This window comes from Saccopteryx leptura, chromosome 6, assembly GCF_036850995.1.
Source record: "Saccopteryx leptura isolate mSacLep1 chromosome 6, mSacLep1_pri_phased_curated, whole genome shotgun sequence".
NCBI classification, from domain to species: Eukaryota; Metazoa; Chordata; class Mammalia; order Chiroptera; family Emballonuridae; genus Saccopteryx; species Saccopteryx leptura.
Window position 1 is genome coordinate 102,440,183 of NC_089508.1, and position 16,874 is coordinate 102,457,056.

Below are 16,874 nucleotides of genomic sequence, written 5' to 3' on the forward strand. Positions count from 1 at the left end.
ATGCCTCTGACTTCTGAGTATTAATTTTATATCCTGCCACCTTGCTGAATTCATTTATCAGGTCTAGTAGTTTTTTCAGTGAGACTTTAGGGTTTTCTATATACAATATCATATCATCTGCAAATAATGATAGTTTTACTTCTTCTTTTCCAATTTGGATGCCTTTTATTTCTTTTTCTTGTCTGATTGCTGTGGCTAGGACTTCCAGAACTATGTTGAATAAGAGTGGTGAAAGGGGGCACCCCTGTCTTGTTCCTGATCTTAAAAGGGATTGCTTTTAATTTTTGCCCATTGAGTATGATGTTGGCTGTGGGTTTGTCATAGATGGCCTTTATCATGTTGAGGTGTGTTCCCTGTATTCCCACTTTGCTGAGAGTTTTGATTATGAATGGGTGCTGGATTTATCAAATGCTTTTTCTGCATCTATTGAAATTATCATGTGGTTTTTCTCCTTCCTTTTGTTTATGTGATGAATCATATTGATTGATTTGCGAAATTGTACCAGCCTTGCCTCCCAAGAATAAATCCCACTTGATCCTGGTGTATGATTTTTTTCATATATTGCTATATCCGGTTTGCTAATATTTTGTTGAGGATTTTAGCATCTAAATTCATCAGGGATATTGGCCTATTATTTTCTTTCTTTGTGTTGTCTTTGCCTGGTTTTAGAATCAGAATTATGCTCGCCCCATAAAAGGAGCTTGGAAGTCTTCCTTCCTCTTGAATTTTTTGAAATAGCTTGAGAAGGATAGGAGTTAGTTCTTCTTTGAATATCTGGTAGAATTCACTTGTGAAGCCATCAGGCCCAGGACTTTTCTTTTTTGGGAGCTTTTTGATAACTGTTTCTATCTCATTTGTTGTAATTGGTCTGTTTAGGTTTTCTGATTCTTCCAGATTAATTTTTGGAAGATTATATGTTTCAAGGAATTTGTCAATTTCATCTAGGTTGTCTAGTTTTTTGGCATACAGTTCTTCCTAGTATTTTCTTACAATATTTTGTATTTCTGTTGTGTCAGTTGTTATTTCTCCACTCTCGTTTCTAATTTTATTTTTTTGAGTCCTCTCTCTTTTTTTCTTGGTGAGTCTGGTTAAAGGTTCATTGATCTTGTTTGCCTTTTCAAAGAACCAGCTCCTGGTTTCATTGATCCTCTGTATTGTTTCTTTAGCCTCTGTCATTTATTTCTGCTCTGATCTTTATTATTTCCTTCCTTCTACTAGCTCTGGGCTTTACTTGCTCTTCTTTTTCTAGTTCTTTTAGATGTAGGGTCAAGTTGTTTATTTGAACTTTTTCTAGCTTCTTGAGATATGCCTGTAAGGCTATGAACTTTCCTCTCAAGACTGATTTTGCTGTGTCCCATAAATTTTGAGTTGATGTATGCTCATTACTGTTCGTTTCTAGTAATTTTTTAATTTTTTCTTTGGTCTCATTGTTTACCCATTTGTTATTTAATAACGTGCTATTTAGTTTCCAAGTGTTTCAGTATTTTTCAGTTTTGGTTGATTTCTAGTTTAATGCCACTGTGATCAGAGAAAGTGCTCCATATGATTTCAATCTTCTTACATTTGTTGAGACCGCTTTTGTGCCCTAACATGTGGTCTATTCTAGAGAATGTACCATAAGCACTTGAAAAGAATGTATATTCTGCTGCTTTAGGGTGAAAGGTTCTAAAGATATCTATTAAATCGAGTTGATCTAGTATGTCCTTTAAGTCTGCTGTTTCTTTGTTAATTTTCTTTCTTGAGGATCTATCTAGTGATGTTAGTGGGGTATTGAAATCCCCTACTATTATAGTATTGCTGTTGATCTTGCCCTTTATATACATCAAAGTCTGCTGTATATATTTAGGTGCTCCTATATTAGGTGCGTAGATATTTATAATGGTTATATCTTCCTGTTGGATTGTTCCCTTTATCATTATGTAGTGACTGTCTTTATCTCTTACTATAGTCTTTGTTTTAAAGTCCATTTTGTCTGATATAAGTATTACTACTCTAGCTTTTTTTTCATTTCCATTTGTGTGAAATATTTTTTTCATCCTTTTATCTTCAGTCTATGTGCATCTTTTGTTTTAAGGTGTATCTGTTTTAGACAGCATATGTATGGGTCCTGTTTTCTTATCCACGCAGCTATCCTATGTGTTTTGATCGGATCATTTAACCATTTACATTTAAGGTTATTATTGATATGTAGTTGTTTACTGCCATTTTATTTTTTAAAGCTGTATTCGTATTTTGCTATATTCTTTTTCTCCTTTGATCTGTTTACAACAGGCCCCTTAGCATTTCTTGCAGCTTTATTGGTTGTAGTGAATTCCTTGAGTTTTTTTTTGTCTGGAAAGCTTTTTATTTCTCCTTCAATTTTAAACGATAGCCTTGCTGGATAAAGTAGTCTTGGTTGTAGGCTCTTGTTCTGCATTACTTTGAATATCTCTTGCCATTCCCTTCTGGCCTCAAGTGTTTCTGTTGAGAAGTCGGATATCATCCTTATGGGGTCTCCTTTGTATGTGATAGTCTTTTTTTCTCTAGCAGCTTTTAATTGTTTCTCTTTATCACTTAGCTTTGGTATTTTAATTATGATGTGTCTTGGTGTGGAATTCTTTGTGTTTCTTTTTAATGGAGTTCTCTGTGCTTCTTGAACATGTGAGATGTTTTCCTGCCTTAATTGAGGGAAATTTTCAGCTATGATATGCTTGAACAAAGTCTCTATCCCTTGTTCTTTCTCTTCTTCTTCTTCAGGAACCCCTATCATGCGGATGTTACTTCTCTTCATGTTGTCACAGAACTCTCTTAGAGTTTCCTCAGACTTTTTGAGTCTCTTTTCTTTTTTCTGCTCTGCTTCCGTGCCTTTATTTATTGTGTCCTCTAACTCGCTGATTTGATTCTCAGCTTCCTCCATCATGCTTTTAATTCCTTCCATTGTATTCTTCATTACTGATATTGTATTTGTCATTTCTGAGTGATTCTTTTTTATTAATTCAATGTGCTTTTTTATATTTGCTATCTCTTTATTTAGGTGTTTGTAATGACCATCTATTGTTGTCCTAATATTTTTGAGCATCCTAACAATCATTATTTTAAACTTTGCATCTGGTAATTTGGTTATATCTGATTCATTCAGGTCCTTTTGGGGATTCCTCTTGATTCATTTGTGTTGCATTTCTCTGCCTTCTCATCTTCTCTGTGTAAAAGAAAGTCTTGACCACTGGAGTCCACAGGGTGTGGCCTCTGTTTCCTAGGTATGGTCTGTCTGCAGGCCCACCACCCCCTCTGCTGTTGCTGCCTAGGGCATTTGGGTATGGGTGTTACCGGTGCCTGCCCACTGGGGCTGTTGCTGTGGTTTCCACCTCTCCTTCATGGGAGTGGCTGTGATCATGTGCTCGGGTGTACAAGCCTTGGTGGCCTTGGCCTTTGCCCCACCCCCGTGGGTGGCATTATGCTCAGCCCTGAGGGCAGTGGTGAGCACCTTTGCTCAGCTGCGGATCTCCACCTGTTTTCGGGCTTTGCCCCACCCTTGAAGGAGGAGTCCGCTCGTGGGATGGCTGCAAGCCTTGGCTCCACGGGCCAGGCAGGACTGCATTCCCATGCTCAGTAGTGGGACTCTGCCTGTTCTGGGTTTTTGGCTCCACCCCCGTGGGAGCAGCTGGCTCCCAAGCCAGGCCACAAGCCTTGGTTCTGCGGGTGGGGCAAGGCTGTGCTCCTTCGCCCTTGTTCAAGGGCTGATCTCCACCCTTTCTGGGGTTCCCGCCCTTCCCCTGCAGACTGGATTACAGGTGGCCCACAGCTGGGCTTGACCACTTTTGCATGCCCCCTCCTCCCCAGCCAGGCAAGACTGAGCTCACACCTGGGTCCAGTGGTGGCCACCTGGCTTCCACCCTTGCCAACAGAACCACGCCTCCATGTCCTGCCGCCGCCCACCTTTGGGTGAGCCCTCAGCCGTGTGGGTGGGGGCACTGCAGCTCAGACCCTAAGACTCACTACTGTAGCCCCAAAAGCTTCCTCCTTCTAAGCGACTCTGCTCTGAGTGCCGTGGAAGAGCTTGTTTGGCTGGTGTCCTGCTTCCCTTTACTGGTATTGCTGTTTCCAGGGGAAATATTTGCTTCAGATTTGGGGAGTGACTCGTCCCAGAGGTTAGGGTGGCTGTCTCCCAAAATGTTTCTCCCTGTGCCTCCTAGATTACACTCTCTTCCTGTTACTCCGGTCCTGTCCTCTCTCCCTGACCCCTGGAGCCCCGGGTGAGTGGTTGTGAGAGAGGTGTTCTTCGCGGTCCCTTTAAGTAGAATCCTGGGTCTGAGAAATCAGTCTCTTTCTCAAAAACAGTATCCTGTCTTGTTTCCAGCTAAATACTGTCCATACACCTCTTCTAGGCTCTGGGGCTGCAGGCTGGGGCTTTGTTCCCTGGATTCAGGACCCTCCCCTCTCTACTAAACTCACTTCCCGCCACACGAGTCTCTCCTGGCTGCCATTCGTTCCAGGGAGCTGGGCAGCCCTCTCTGTGTTTCTGCTTTTCCTACCAGTCTTGGTGTGGCTTCTTCAGTGTTCCTTGTTTGAAGAGTCCTCTTAGTTTAGTCCAAAGTTGGTTTTTCCAGATGATAGTTCTTAAAATTAGTTTGTAATCCACTTTGGTTCTGGGAGGTGGGAGTTGGTACGTCCGCCTACTCTATTGCCATCTTGTCTTCTTCTAGGTTTGTTTATTTATTTATTTTAAATTTTTATTTATTTATTTTTTTACAGAGACAGAGAGTCAGAGAGAGGGATAGACAGGGACAGACAGAAACGGAGAGATGAGAAGCATCAATCATTAGTTTTTCGTTGCGCGTTGTGATACCTTAGTTGTTCATTGATTGCTTTCTCATATGTGCCTTGACCGTGGACCTTCAGCAGACTGAGTAACCCCTTGCTTGAGCCAGCAACCTTGGGTCCAAGCTGGTGAACTTTGCTCAAACCAGATGAGCCTGCGCTCAAGCTGGTGACCTTGGGGTCTTGAACCTGGGTCCTCTGCTTCCCAGTTCGACGCTCTATCCACTGCGCCACTGCCTGGTCAGGCTAGGTTTATTTTTATAATATCATTTTGTACATGATGATCAACGGGTACCTTGTGGGATTTTTAAATAGTTGTTGAACTTTATTTTTAATTTGTTGTATAGTTATGTATATATTTAAATATAGTACACTTTTAAAAAAATTTTAGTCATGGTCTGGATGCCATCTATGATTAAGTATATTATCCTAATACTTAAGTTTCGTACACTTTAAAGAAAATATAGTTATATTTATTAATAGATAACCACTAATGTTTGTTAGTACTATCAATTGACTTGAGATATGTGTGTCTACCTCTGTGCGTCTTTTATAAGAATAATTCTGTGTACTGAATAAGAAATTTAATGTTAAATAGTAAAGTGAAACATAAAACAGTATTTTCTTTTTAAATTAATTGTGTAACAGGGGTGGAAGTGTGTTCCAACAGATTGTAAAGCCAACCTTTTATTAAGACCTTCTCCTTACTTGCTCTTCCTCCTCCTCCATATGCACACAGACACGCACCACCCTTAGCCAGCATGATAAAATGAAAATACTGTTTTTTAAGATAATATTTTGATAGGTAAATAACCCCTCCTCTTTATTTTCTGTATGGTTTTAGGTAGAAAGCATAATGTGCAACATGCTTTAAGATTTTCAGTTAGAAGCAGTAGCAGTTTTGTTTTGAATAGCTCTAAAGAGGCTATTCGCTGAATGTTTCCTCCTCAGTACCCTTCGGCCTACCTTTTAAATTTCTTTTGGTAAAGTGCAGCTTGCTGCCAGTAATTCATTCTCTCACTTTGTTCATGGAAGCTGCTGAATTTGATTATGAGTTAGAAAGAGAACAGTTACCCTAATTTTACATTTAGTATACTCTTCCTTAGTTTTATTTTATTTATGACATATTGGTGGCAAAACTATCGCATATCCTTTGAATTTTATAATCTGATTCTGTCAATAAGTTATCCAGATCTTTCTTACAGAATAATCTATATTTTTAAATTATTCTCCCCCCTCACTCCATCCCTAACTTGGCTCTCACCAATTCATTTTCTCTCTCTCAATTTCTTTTTCTCAGTAAATTATTTCCCCCATCACATCTCTAGAGGAATGAAAAGGGCCCTTAATCCTCAGCAAGGCAGTGTTGGGAGGGTCACCAAGAGGACAAGAACAGAGGGCATATGAAGGCCTGGGTTTCAAAACAAGTTGCTTGGCTCCTTTGATTTTGAATCTGAAGTGTGGTTCAAGTACTCTTTTCACATCCGATTTCTCTGATTGCTGCACTGCTTTTATTGGGAAGAGTAGCTATCAGAATTGTAAATGCTCTTCCCTGCACTGCAGTTTAGTTGAGGAAATTCTGAAAGAATTGGTGTTGGTTTTCAGTGCTTTTATAGCCGTATTATCTGGCTTGGGAAACGTTCTTGTTTTGTTATACTTCTAGGTTTGGCCAAAAAAAGTAGCTGGTTAATGTCACAAATAAGATGGCCTTATTTTTAAGGGTTAATTGTCTATAAGTACCCTTTTCTGCATTTGATGCAGTATCGTGGTGATAGAAGGCTTTCTAGTTTCTCTTCTCCGATTTTGAAAACTTTGCTTACCAAGGTCATTAATACTTCTTTAGTAATACAGGGCAAGTGTTTAAGGTTTTATTTTCTTAATGTTAGATGTTAACTTTCGCTTTTAATTAGTAGATGAAAATGTGAGAATTAAAGGAATTGCTTCTTGTCCTGCTCATCCTGCTTTGGAAAGGGAAAGAACTAACGCAGAACAAAACTGCCATGTAGCCTTTTTATGTTTGAAACCTTATTGAACCTAATCTTGCTAGTAAGCAGGTTTAAGGTTTAAATATTGCCCTCTTTTTAACGAGCTTTTTCATATTATATTGTGGATTAGTTTCCAAAGATTTAGGTAGTGTACTCATATATTTTTAAAATGCAGCCTTCTATAGCCATTTCTTGTACTAGATTTTCTTCATAAAGTTCCATTTTTCTAGGGAAATAGTGGTGGTTAGGAATAGACTACAGGGAAATTTATGACTCTTTAACACTAGAATATTTTTTATCTTATGTACATTATCTAATTTTGATTCTTATAATTGAAAATGTTAGTATAGAAGTAGAATTTCATAAAATCATACAATAGTAAAGTTTAAGAGGGACCTTAAGGATCATATGGTAACCAATCTTGATACTCTACAGAGGAACAAATGGAGGTTTGCTCATTTATTTATCCATTTATTTATTCAGGAAATATGTATTTAATGCTCACTGTTAGCACTGTTTTGGTGTTTGGGATATCCCAACCTTTTTAGAGTTTACAATGAATAGATAGTAAACATCACAATTAAGTAATTTACATAGTATGTTAGAAAGTGATAAAAATAGTCTGGGGCCTGACTGATGGTAGCACAGTGGATACAGTGTTGATCTGGAACACTGAGGTCCCTGGTTCAAAACCCTAAGGTTGTGCTATCTTGAGCAGAGCCCCAGGTTGCTGACTGAGCACAGGATCATTGACATGATCACAAGGTTGCTGACTTGAAGCCCAAGGTCGCTGGCTTGAGCCCAGAGTTGCTAACAGTGATGAATAAAGTACTTCTTACTATTAATGCGACTTCTGGTGCTGCATGGTTTTGCTGATGGCTTTGTAGTCTGGTTGATACATGGTGAGGTTAAGCTTCATGCAGGCGTTGAGACTTCCATCTGTTAAGGGTGATCATAGGTTGGTCTTAACATTCTGTAGATGTGAGAAAAACTGCTCACATGCATACATAGAGCCAAACATTGTCAGTACAGCAATACTCACACGCTGCAGTGTGTGGTATGTGACGGGAGGTGCATTCCATGTTTTGACAATCAGCTGGTTCATGGGTTGAAGTTTTTTCTTTTCTCCCCACTTGTGTTTGCTCACCAACTCTGCTTGCTGTCATGCAAGTCTTTCTAAATCTTCATTCAGTGACTTGAACTTATTCACCCACATGTCTGAAGCCTTCAGGTCAGCAGCTTGTAGCTCAAAATCTCTGACGGAGACACCGGGGATGTAACTCAGGTAGGCGCTGCCCACTGCATACCCGTGTGGATAGGTTATGAACTTAAAAAGACAAGTGCGCTCACAAAATTTTCCAAAGTGAGCTTTGAATGACTGCAGATTAGATGTGAAGCCCGCTAGCTGCTGGAGATCAAGATGTTGAGCAGGGTCACTTGCTGTGCATGCATCTTTAAACTCTCCCAGTTTTTCAAAGTGTAGTAAATGACCTGTTTCAATGTTGGTGATGAAGAGTTCCAGCTTGTTTTCAAATGCAAACACTGCTTGTTGAAGCGATAAGACTGTATTTCCAACGCCTTGCAGTTTCACATTCAGATGTTCAGTCATGTTCACGAGATAGAACTTCAGGAACCACTCAGTGTTAGCTAACTCAGGATGCTCGACGTTTCATTTCAAGAAAAGTCTGGATTTTGCTCAGAGAAGCCGCGAAACGGCTGAGCACCTTCCCTCTTGACAACCAACGCACATTGCTGTGCAGAAACAGACCAGGATAATTATTCTGAACTTCATCCAGCAGTATTTTAAACTGGCAATCACTTAAAGCTCGGGCAGCAATAAAGTTGACCACCCGAATGACCAGTGACATCACTTCACCAAGCTGCTCACCACACATCTGAGCACAAAGTGCCTCCTGATGTAAGATGCAGTGAAAACTTAAAATGGGTCTCTTTTCATGTTCACGAAGAAGCACTACGAATCCTGTTTTTTCCCACCATGCACGGAGCACCATCAGTACACACCGAAATGTTTATCCATTGGTAGATTTTTTTCTTTAGCGAACTCAGTGAAAGACTTGAATAAATCCTCCCCCCTTGTTGTCTCTTTCATAGGCAAAACAGCAAGACTTTCTTCATGTAGTGTGTCACCGACAGCATACCTTGCAATCATGCTGAACTGGGATAAATGGCTTATGTCTGTTGACTCATCCAAAGCGAGAGAAAAGAATGGTGCTGCATTTATGTCCTTCACTTGTGTTGCCTCAATTTCATTTGCCATCATCATGGTACGATTGTGAACAGTTCTTTCCGACAGAGGCATGTCTTTTATTCGTTTGATTATCTTGTCTTTATCCGAAAAGTTGTCAAAAAGTTCATTGGCAACATCAAGCATGAATGTTTTGTCATACTCCCCATCTGTGAATGGCTTTCTGTTTCTCACAATTGCTAAAGCACCAGCAAAGCTAGCCAAATTCCAGTCACCTTGCTGGGTCCAAACACGGAGTTGCTGCTGACTAGCTTGCACTCTGCACAGTAGCTCTTGACATGCTTTTTTTCTGCTGTCCCCCACTGGATATTTTGATGCAAATGTAGTATGGCATGTGTCGAAGTGCCGCCTTATATTTGACAGTTTCATCAATGCAATTTTATCATTGCATATTAGACACACTGCAGAACCTGCTCTCTCCACAAAGGCGAATTTTTAGCAGGAATGCCTGCTGAAAAGTACGATACTCCTCATCTTTTTTTCTTTTAGCCATCTTCTTCATCAAAAGGGTTTCTGCAATTAACTAGCTGACTACTTGATTAAAAGGAGGGAAGTTTACTTCCTGACCTCACAACCACCCATGTACATTACGCATTATCCAATAAAAATTTGGTGTTGTCCCGGAGGAAGGCTGTGATTGGCTCCAGCCACCCGCAACCATGAACATGAGTGGTAGGAAATGAATGGATTGTAATACATGAGAATGTTTTATATTTTTAATGTTATTATTATTTTTTATTAAAGATTTGTCTGTGAGCCAGATGCAGCCATCAAAAGAGCCACATCTGGCTCGCGAGCCATAGGTTCCCGATGCCTGCTCCAGGTGTATGTGAAATTTACTTCTACTATAGCAAATTTTAGGATAGATCTTCATTCAGTTTTACCCTGAACCATGATGCCTAAGGGTTCACTTTTAGATAGGCATGGTTTTCTTTTAGAAGACAAGATAGAGTCTTATTTAGATTTTGAAGGAAACTTGAAGATCTAGTGATGACAAAAATGAGCCTACTAGTTTTCTATGGCAAGTATGTCTTAGCTGTTTTCTTGTTTCTTGAAAAAGCTGTTATTTTACTTGACAGGTATTTTTAGAAGGCACACAGTATTTTTAGAAGATCAATTTGAAACCTGTGACCTAATCCTTTCTAGTTATTATAAAACCAACAGTAATATAAGAGAGCAAGGAAAAAGAATCTTAGAATATTTTTTGTTTATATTGTCATTTATTATTATTTTGTGATAGTTATTAGTTTTTGTAGATATCAGGAGAAAAGATATATAAAAGGTGAAATTCTAGGTTGACAGTAATAGACTCTTCTGGATTTTTTTTGTTGTTGTTTTGTTTTTTGAGACACACACACACACACACACACACACACACACACACACAGGAACATCGAACTGCTCCTGTATGTGCCCTGACCAGGGAATCATACTGGGAATGTTTGTGCTCCGGGACGAACCAACCGAGCAATCTGGCCAGGGCTTAATTTTTATGGATTTTTTTTTTCTCAGAGAGACAGAGGAAGGGAGAGAGAGGGAAGGGGGAAGGGAAACACCCATTTGTTGTTCCACTCAGTTGTACATTCTTTTGTTGCTTCCCGTGTGTGCTGTGACTGGGAATTAAACCCGTAACCTTATTGTTTTGGGATGACGCTCTTAACCTATTGAGCTAACTGGCCAGGGCCAGACTCTTCTGTTTTAGTTCAATTAAATTCTTTTGTTTGTGGTTTCAAAGGAGTTAAAATGGGTCAGAATTTCTCATTGAATGTTTCTACATTTTTTTATTTTTATTTGTGTGTGTGTGTGTGTGTGTGTGTGAGAGAGAGAGAGAGAGAGAGAGAGAGAGAGACAGGGACAGAAAGATAGGAAAGGAGAAAGAGATGAGAAGCATCAATTCTTTATTGCGGCACCTTAGTTGTTCATTGACTGCTTTCTCATGTACCTTGACGGGGGGGGGGGGGGGCTACTGCAGAGTGAGTGACCTCTTGCTCAAGCCATTGACCTTGGGCTTCAAGCCAGTGACCTTGGGCTTCAAGCTAGTGATGTTTGGGCTCAAGCCAGCAACCATGAGGTCATGTCGATGATCCCGTGCTTAAGCCGGCAACCCTGCACTCAGCTGGTGAGCCAGTGCTTAAACTGGTGACCTCGGGGTTTCAAACCTGGATCCTCAGTTCCCAGGTTGACACTCTATCCACTGCGCCACCACCTGGTCAGGCAAATGTTCTTACCTTTTTAAAGCTAATAGTTAAATTAATGAAACCTAAATTTTATATACTACCAATCTATTAAAGGTAAGTGCCCTTTTTGTTTTCTCATTTATTTTACAATAAGCTGAGATTTTGGTAGAGGTAGATATTAATCCCTAGTCTTTTAGTCTCTGTGAGTCACACAGGGAGGGACGTTGAATGGTTTTCTTAGAACTTCATTTTAGTCAGTATAAAGTTAGGGACATAAATATTGACTGTATCTTATTTTTTGCATTTATAGGAACCAAACAGCAAGGTTTAAGAAGTAATTTTGTTTCTGGAAATAGGTAGATAACATGGAAGATGAGGATTGTTTAGTTAAAATTTTTTTTGAGAGATTAAGAGTTTTGTCTTTCCAGGCTACATGGAGGGAGGGAGGAGAGTATAAATCTTGGTGAAACAGAACTCAAAGGCATATGCTTAGTATTAGCATGCTGTTTGCTTGTATATGAGGAAAACCAATAACAGATTGATTTAATTTATCAAAGAGAAAGAGGAGGGGGGAGAAGGCAAAAAAAGACATTTGGGAATAGTGAATTTTGTTTTTCCTTTCTTTGGCTAAGCTGAACAGCTAGTGAACTGGCAGCTAGTGAAGAGAGCACTCAGGACATTCTGCCTTGGGCGGCTGTGTGGCTCACCAAAAACCAGTTTAGTTTATGAATCTCCAGACGACCTGGTTGCTTAACTGTGACTTGCACTAGGAGGTTGTCTGTATGATGTCTGCCACTATCCTTAGCATTTCCATGCCAGATCTGATTCAGAATTTCTTGCTTGCTTTAATTATGATATTGTTTCTCTGAGTTATTAAAAATTTTTGTATTCTTTGGTAAGTTAGATGCCTTTCCAAAAGTCAGCACTACATCTTCCTGGGATATTGTTATCTGTTTAGATCATTATTTTAACATTGTATGCATGTAATTTGTTCTTAGATCAAAAAATCTTAGTCTGGTGCTTGCTTTGGAAGCATATACACTGAAATTAGAACTGCACAGAGAAGATTAGCATGGCCCCTGAGCAAGGATGACACGCAAATTTGTGAAGCGTTCCATTAAAGAAAAAAGAAAAAAGTTTTAGTCTGTTTGAGACTGTATGAGAAATCTGAACTACAATGTGTATGCAGTGGATTTCTCTGGTCAGTTCTCCAGTAATCCGATGAAAAGTATTTACCTTAAGCAGTTTTGCTCTTTTACCTTACTGTAGCTTTGAAGGTTTAGGTTTTGAATTTGGAATGTTTTTCAGTTTTTTTTTATAGTCGACTTAATTCTATTTTCTTACAGTCAAAGGCGATTGGTTTGTTAGATGTGGATGTGTACGGCCCATCAATTCCAAAGATGATGAATCTGAAAGGAAATCCAGAATTATCACAGAGTAAGTAAAAAAAGAGATAAATAGTATGAAAGGCATGCTTTTATTTAGCATATAGTACCTGCTGGGTACTAAATAGAAGCCAGGCATTATACTGTGTACTCAGTGTAATGTAGTAATTTTGGAATCAGATGTGGAGCGACTGCCTGGGTTTGAATTCAAGCTCTGTCACTGACTGTGTGAGTTTGAGTGAGTTGCTTAACCTCTTTGCGTCTCACCCCCACCCATGTGTAAAATAGAGCTGGCAATTGCTGTAATTGCCCAATTACAAAATTGCTGTAAGTGTAATGCATTTAATACAGTGCCTGGCACAGAATAGTGATCAAAAGTTAGCTCATCACTATTGTCTCTTTATATTAAATATATGAATCTATGGGAGTATTTAAATAGAAAGTATATTATATGTCAGAAGATATGAAAATTATTTTCTCTAATCATTTCTCTAATCACTCTAACATATTGTGTTAAAGTGTTTAAAAACCCCCCAAAACCTTAGTTTCTTTCCCCAGCCTTCAGTGCCATCAGTAGGACAGAGTAATTTTTTTGAGTAAATCTTTAATACTTGCTATTATTATTATATTTTCTCATTCATAAAGCTATTTAATATAAAGCTTTAAGAATAAGAAAGTGCTATGATCAAAAAATGAAAAATTTTATTTAAAAACATGTATTTCCGATGGCTTTAGGCGACCCCTGTGTTTTGGTCGTTCGACCCCCGCCGGGGTCGCGATCCACAGGTTGAGAACTGCTGATCTAGAACAAAATGTCTTTACTGAAGAGTATTTATTGAATAATCTATACACATAATAGAAGTATATGTTTTTTTGTCATTAAAAGTTAAGTTATAGACATTGCTATTTAAGGGCTTTTGTTTGTATTTTATTTGTTGGAGTCAGTTACAATGTTAAATTCTGAATAATTATTCATAAGACAACAAGGATTCTTCTTAACATTTTGAAGGAAACATGAAGATCTAGTGGTGATAAAATTGATCCTAACAGTTTTGTATTATAAGCACCCACTTAGTTGTTTTCTTGTTTCATGAAAATAGAAACTTAAAAGCTAAGTTATTTTAGTTTTTTATTGTTTTTTGTCCTTTTAGTAGAATTCATACTTAGTTTGCAAATATGTGACAAGAGCTAAGATGTCAGACTTTCACAAAGAAGGAGTAATGAATTTGCATACTTTAAACAATAGACTCATTCTGTCTATTTCTTAATTAAAGTAACATGAGAACTGGCGCATGCAGCACATGAGTGAGTGCAGAATGGAGCGCTCAGTGCCAGTCTTTTCTTAAGTAGCCTGTTCAGTCTGTGCCAACATAAATACTTGAAGTGAACTTTAATTTCTTTCTTTTTGTTTTACTGAAGCTGTAAGCTTAAATTTGATGTTTGCAAATTGGCTGCCATTACATAAGCTTTCTGGTAAAGATGAGCTACTGAATCCTGGAAAGCCTGAAAAGAATACTTTGTGTGTTGACAAGCTGATTTTAAGTCCCCCAAGAAATAAACTGAATTATTAAGGCATTCATTTAAAAGAATGTGAATTCTTAAAAGCTCAACTTATAAATTATCTTTTGAATCTTAGATAAACCTGCCACTATCAAACTAATTGGCATCATTTTGACATTTCTACAATTCAACATGTTAATTTATTCTTTTGTACTCTCTATTGCAGAACATACAATGCAATGTGAAAATATCTAATTAACAATAAAGAAGCCTGACCAGGCGGTGGCACAGTGGATAGAGCGTCGGACTGGGATGTGGAGGACCCGGGTTCAAGACCCCGAGGTCGCCAGCTTGAGCACAAGTTCATCTGGTTTGAGCAAAGCTCACCAGCTTGGACCCAAGGTTGCTGGCTCAAGCAAGGGGTTGCTCAGTCTGCTGAAGGTCCATGGTCAAGGCACATATGAGAGAGCAATCAATGAACAACTAAGGTGTCGAAACGAAAGGCTGATGGTTGATGCTTCTCATCTCTCTCCGTTCCTGTCTGTCCCTATCTATCCCTCTCTGACTCTCTCTGTCTCTGTGTAAAAAACAAAACAAAACAACCCCTCCCCCCCAAAAAAAAAACAATAAAGAAAAACTGTGAAAGATTTGTTTTCTGCAGTTTAGATTTTGGGTATATAGACCAGTAAGTGGAATCTCAACTTTGTATATGTTCCTCTGTTCTTGTACTTAGCTAGACAATCTTAGGGGTATTACGACTTTAGTATTGTCCCTTTTTCATTATTTAAACACGTTTGGTAATGTGGTTTTAGTCAATTTCTTCGTTTTAAAATTCCACACTAGGGTTTGCAGATTATATACATTTACTGTACTTATATCCTCATATTTTTTTTGGGGGGGTGAGGATTGTGGAAAAACCATTTTTTGAAGTTATATTACATTTTAGCCTTGATTATCTAGAGAAATGTTTTGGTATACATATATTTTTATTATGTATAAGTATTGATATTATGTATAAGCGTATGTTATGGAAATTCTGTGAAAATCTCCAAGCGTTTACAAGATTTTGATATACTTTCATTTATAATTCTGATTGTTATTCAGATCTGTAACTGTATTTTAAGTTTATATTTATTTTTTATTTAGAAATTAAATTTAATGGGGTGACATTGATCAATAAGAGTACATAGGTTTCAGGTGAACATTCTCTACAGCATTTGAACTGTTCATTACATTGTGTGCCCATCACCCAAAGTCAGATCAATTTTTGTCACTATATTTGTTCCTCTTTACTCCCCTTCTCACCACCCCTTCCCTCTGATTTCACTCAGTATAATGTTCTCAAGGTCCATCCATATTGTTGTAAATGACACTATGTCATCATTTCTTATGGCTGAGTAGTATTCCATTGTATATATGTACCACATCTTCTTTATCCAGTCCTCTATTGTGGGACACTTTGGTTGTTTCCATGTCTTGGCCATCATGAGTAATGGTGTGATGAACATGGCAGTAAATGTCTTTGCGCACCAATGTTTTTGTTTTTTTAGTAGATACCCAGTAAAGGGATTTCTAGGTCATATAGTATGTTCTATTTTTAAATTTAAAAGAATTTTTTTTTTACAGAGACAGAGAGAGTCAGAGAGAGGGACAAATAGGGACAGACAGACAAGAAGGGAGAGAGATGAGAAGCATCAATTCTTTGTGGCAGCTCCTTAGTTGTTTACTGATTGCATTCTCATGTGTGCCTTGACTGGGGGCTACAGCAGAGTGAGTGACCCCTTGCTCAAGCCAGCGACCTTTTGCCTCAAGCTAGCAACCATGGGGTCATGTCTATGATCCCATGCTCAAGCCAGCAACATCAGGGTTTCGAGCCTGGGTCTTCTGCATCCCAGCCCTACGCTCTATCCACTGCACCACCTCCTGGTCAGGCCTGTTCTTAATTTTTTGAGGAACCACCATACTGTCTTCCATAATGGCTGTACCAGTTTATGTTCCCACCAGCAGTGAATGAGAGTTCTTTTTTTTCCATAGTCTCTCCCACACTTATTACCTGTCTTGTTGATAATAGCTAATCTAACAGGTGTGAGGTGGTATCTCATTGTAGTTTTGATTTGCCTTTCTCTAATAGCTAGTGAAGCTGAGCATGTTTTCATGTATCTGTTGGCCTATTGTATGTCTTCTTGGGAGAAGTGTCTGTTCAGGTCCTCTCCTCATTTTTAATTGGATTATTTGCTTGTTTGTTGATGAGCTTTTTGAGTTCTTTATATATTTTGGATATTAACTTCTTTCAGAGCTGTTGTTTATGAATATCATCTCCCATTTGGTTGGCTGCCTTTTTCTTTTGTTGTCAGTTTCTTTGCTGTGCAGAAGCTTTTTAGTTTGATATAGTCCCATTCATTTATTTTTGCCTTTACTTCCCTTGCCTTTGGGGTCAAATTCATAAAATGTTCTCTACAGCCAAGGTCTATACATTTAGTACCTATATTTTCTTCTAGGTGATTTATTGTTTCAGATCTTGTATTTAGGTTTTGGATACATTTTGAATTAATTTTAGTGCAAAGGAACAAACTAGTCTCATTCTTTTGCATGTGGCTTTCCAGTTTTCCCAGCACCATTTACTGAAGAGGCTTTCTTTTCTCCGTTGTGTGTTTTTGGCTCCTTTGTCAAAGATTATTTGTTCATATATATGTGGTTTTATTTTAGGGCTCTCAATTCTGTTCCTTTGGTCTGTATGTCTGTTTTTCTGCCAATACTATTCTAT

At 38.5% G+C, this 16,874-nt stretch overlaps 1 protein-coding gene and 1 non-coding gene across 3 annotated transcripts in view; both read left to right on the forward strand.

Annotated features, from left to right (window-relative positions):
• Positions 1–16,874, forward strand: part of NUBPL (NUBP iron-sulfur cluster assembly factor, mitochondrial) — a 260,104-nt gene that overhangs the window by 37,669 nt on the left and 205,561 nt on the right. Inside the window, exon 4 of one of the 2 annotated variants that reach the window (XM_066343576.1) lies at positions 12,572–12,662. The exons of the other annotated variant lie outside the window; for it this stretch is intronic. Within the exon in view, the coding sequence (XP_066199673.1) occupies positions 12,572–12,662 (91 nt within the window). The remainder of the gene's footprint in view (positions 1–12,571; positions 12,663–16,874) is intronic. 2 annotated transcript variants of the gene reach the window in all.
• On the forward strand, positions 12,243–12,349 carry LOC136377806 (U6 spliceosomal RNA). The gene has a single exon (XR_010746436.1). It is a non-coding gene; the product is annotated as a U6 spliceosomal RNA (small nuclear RNA).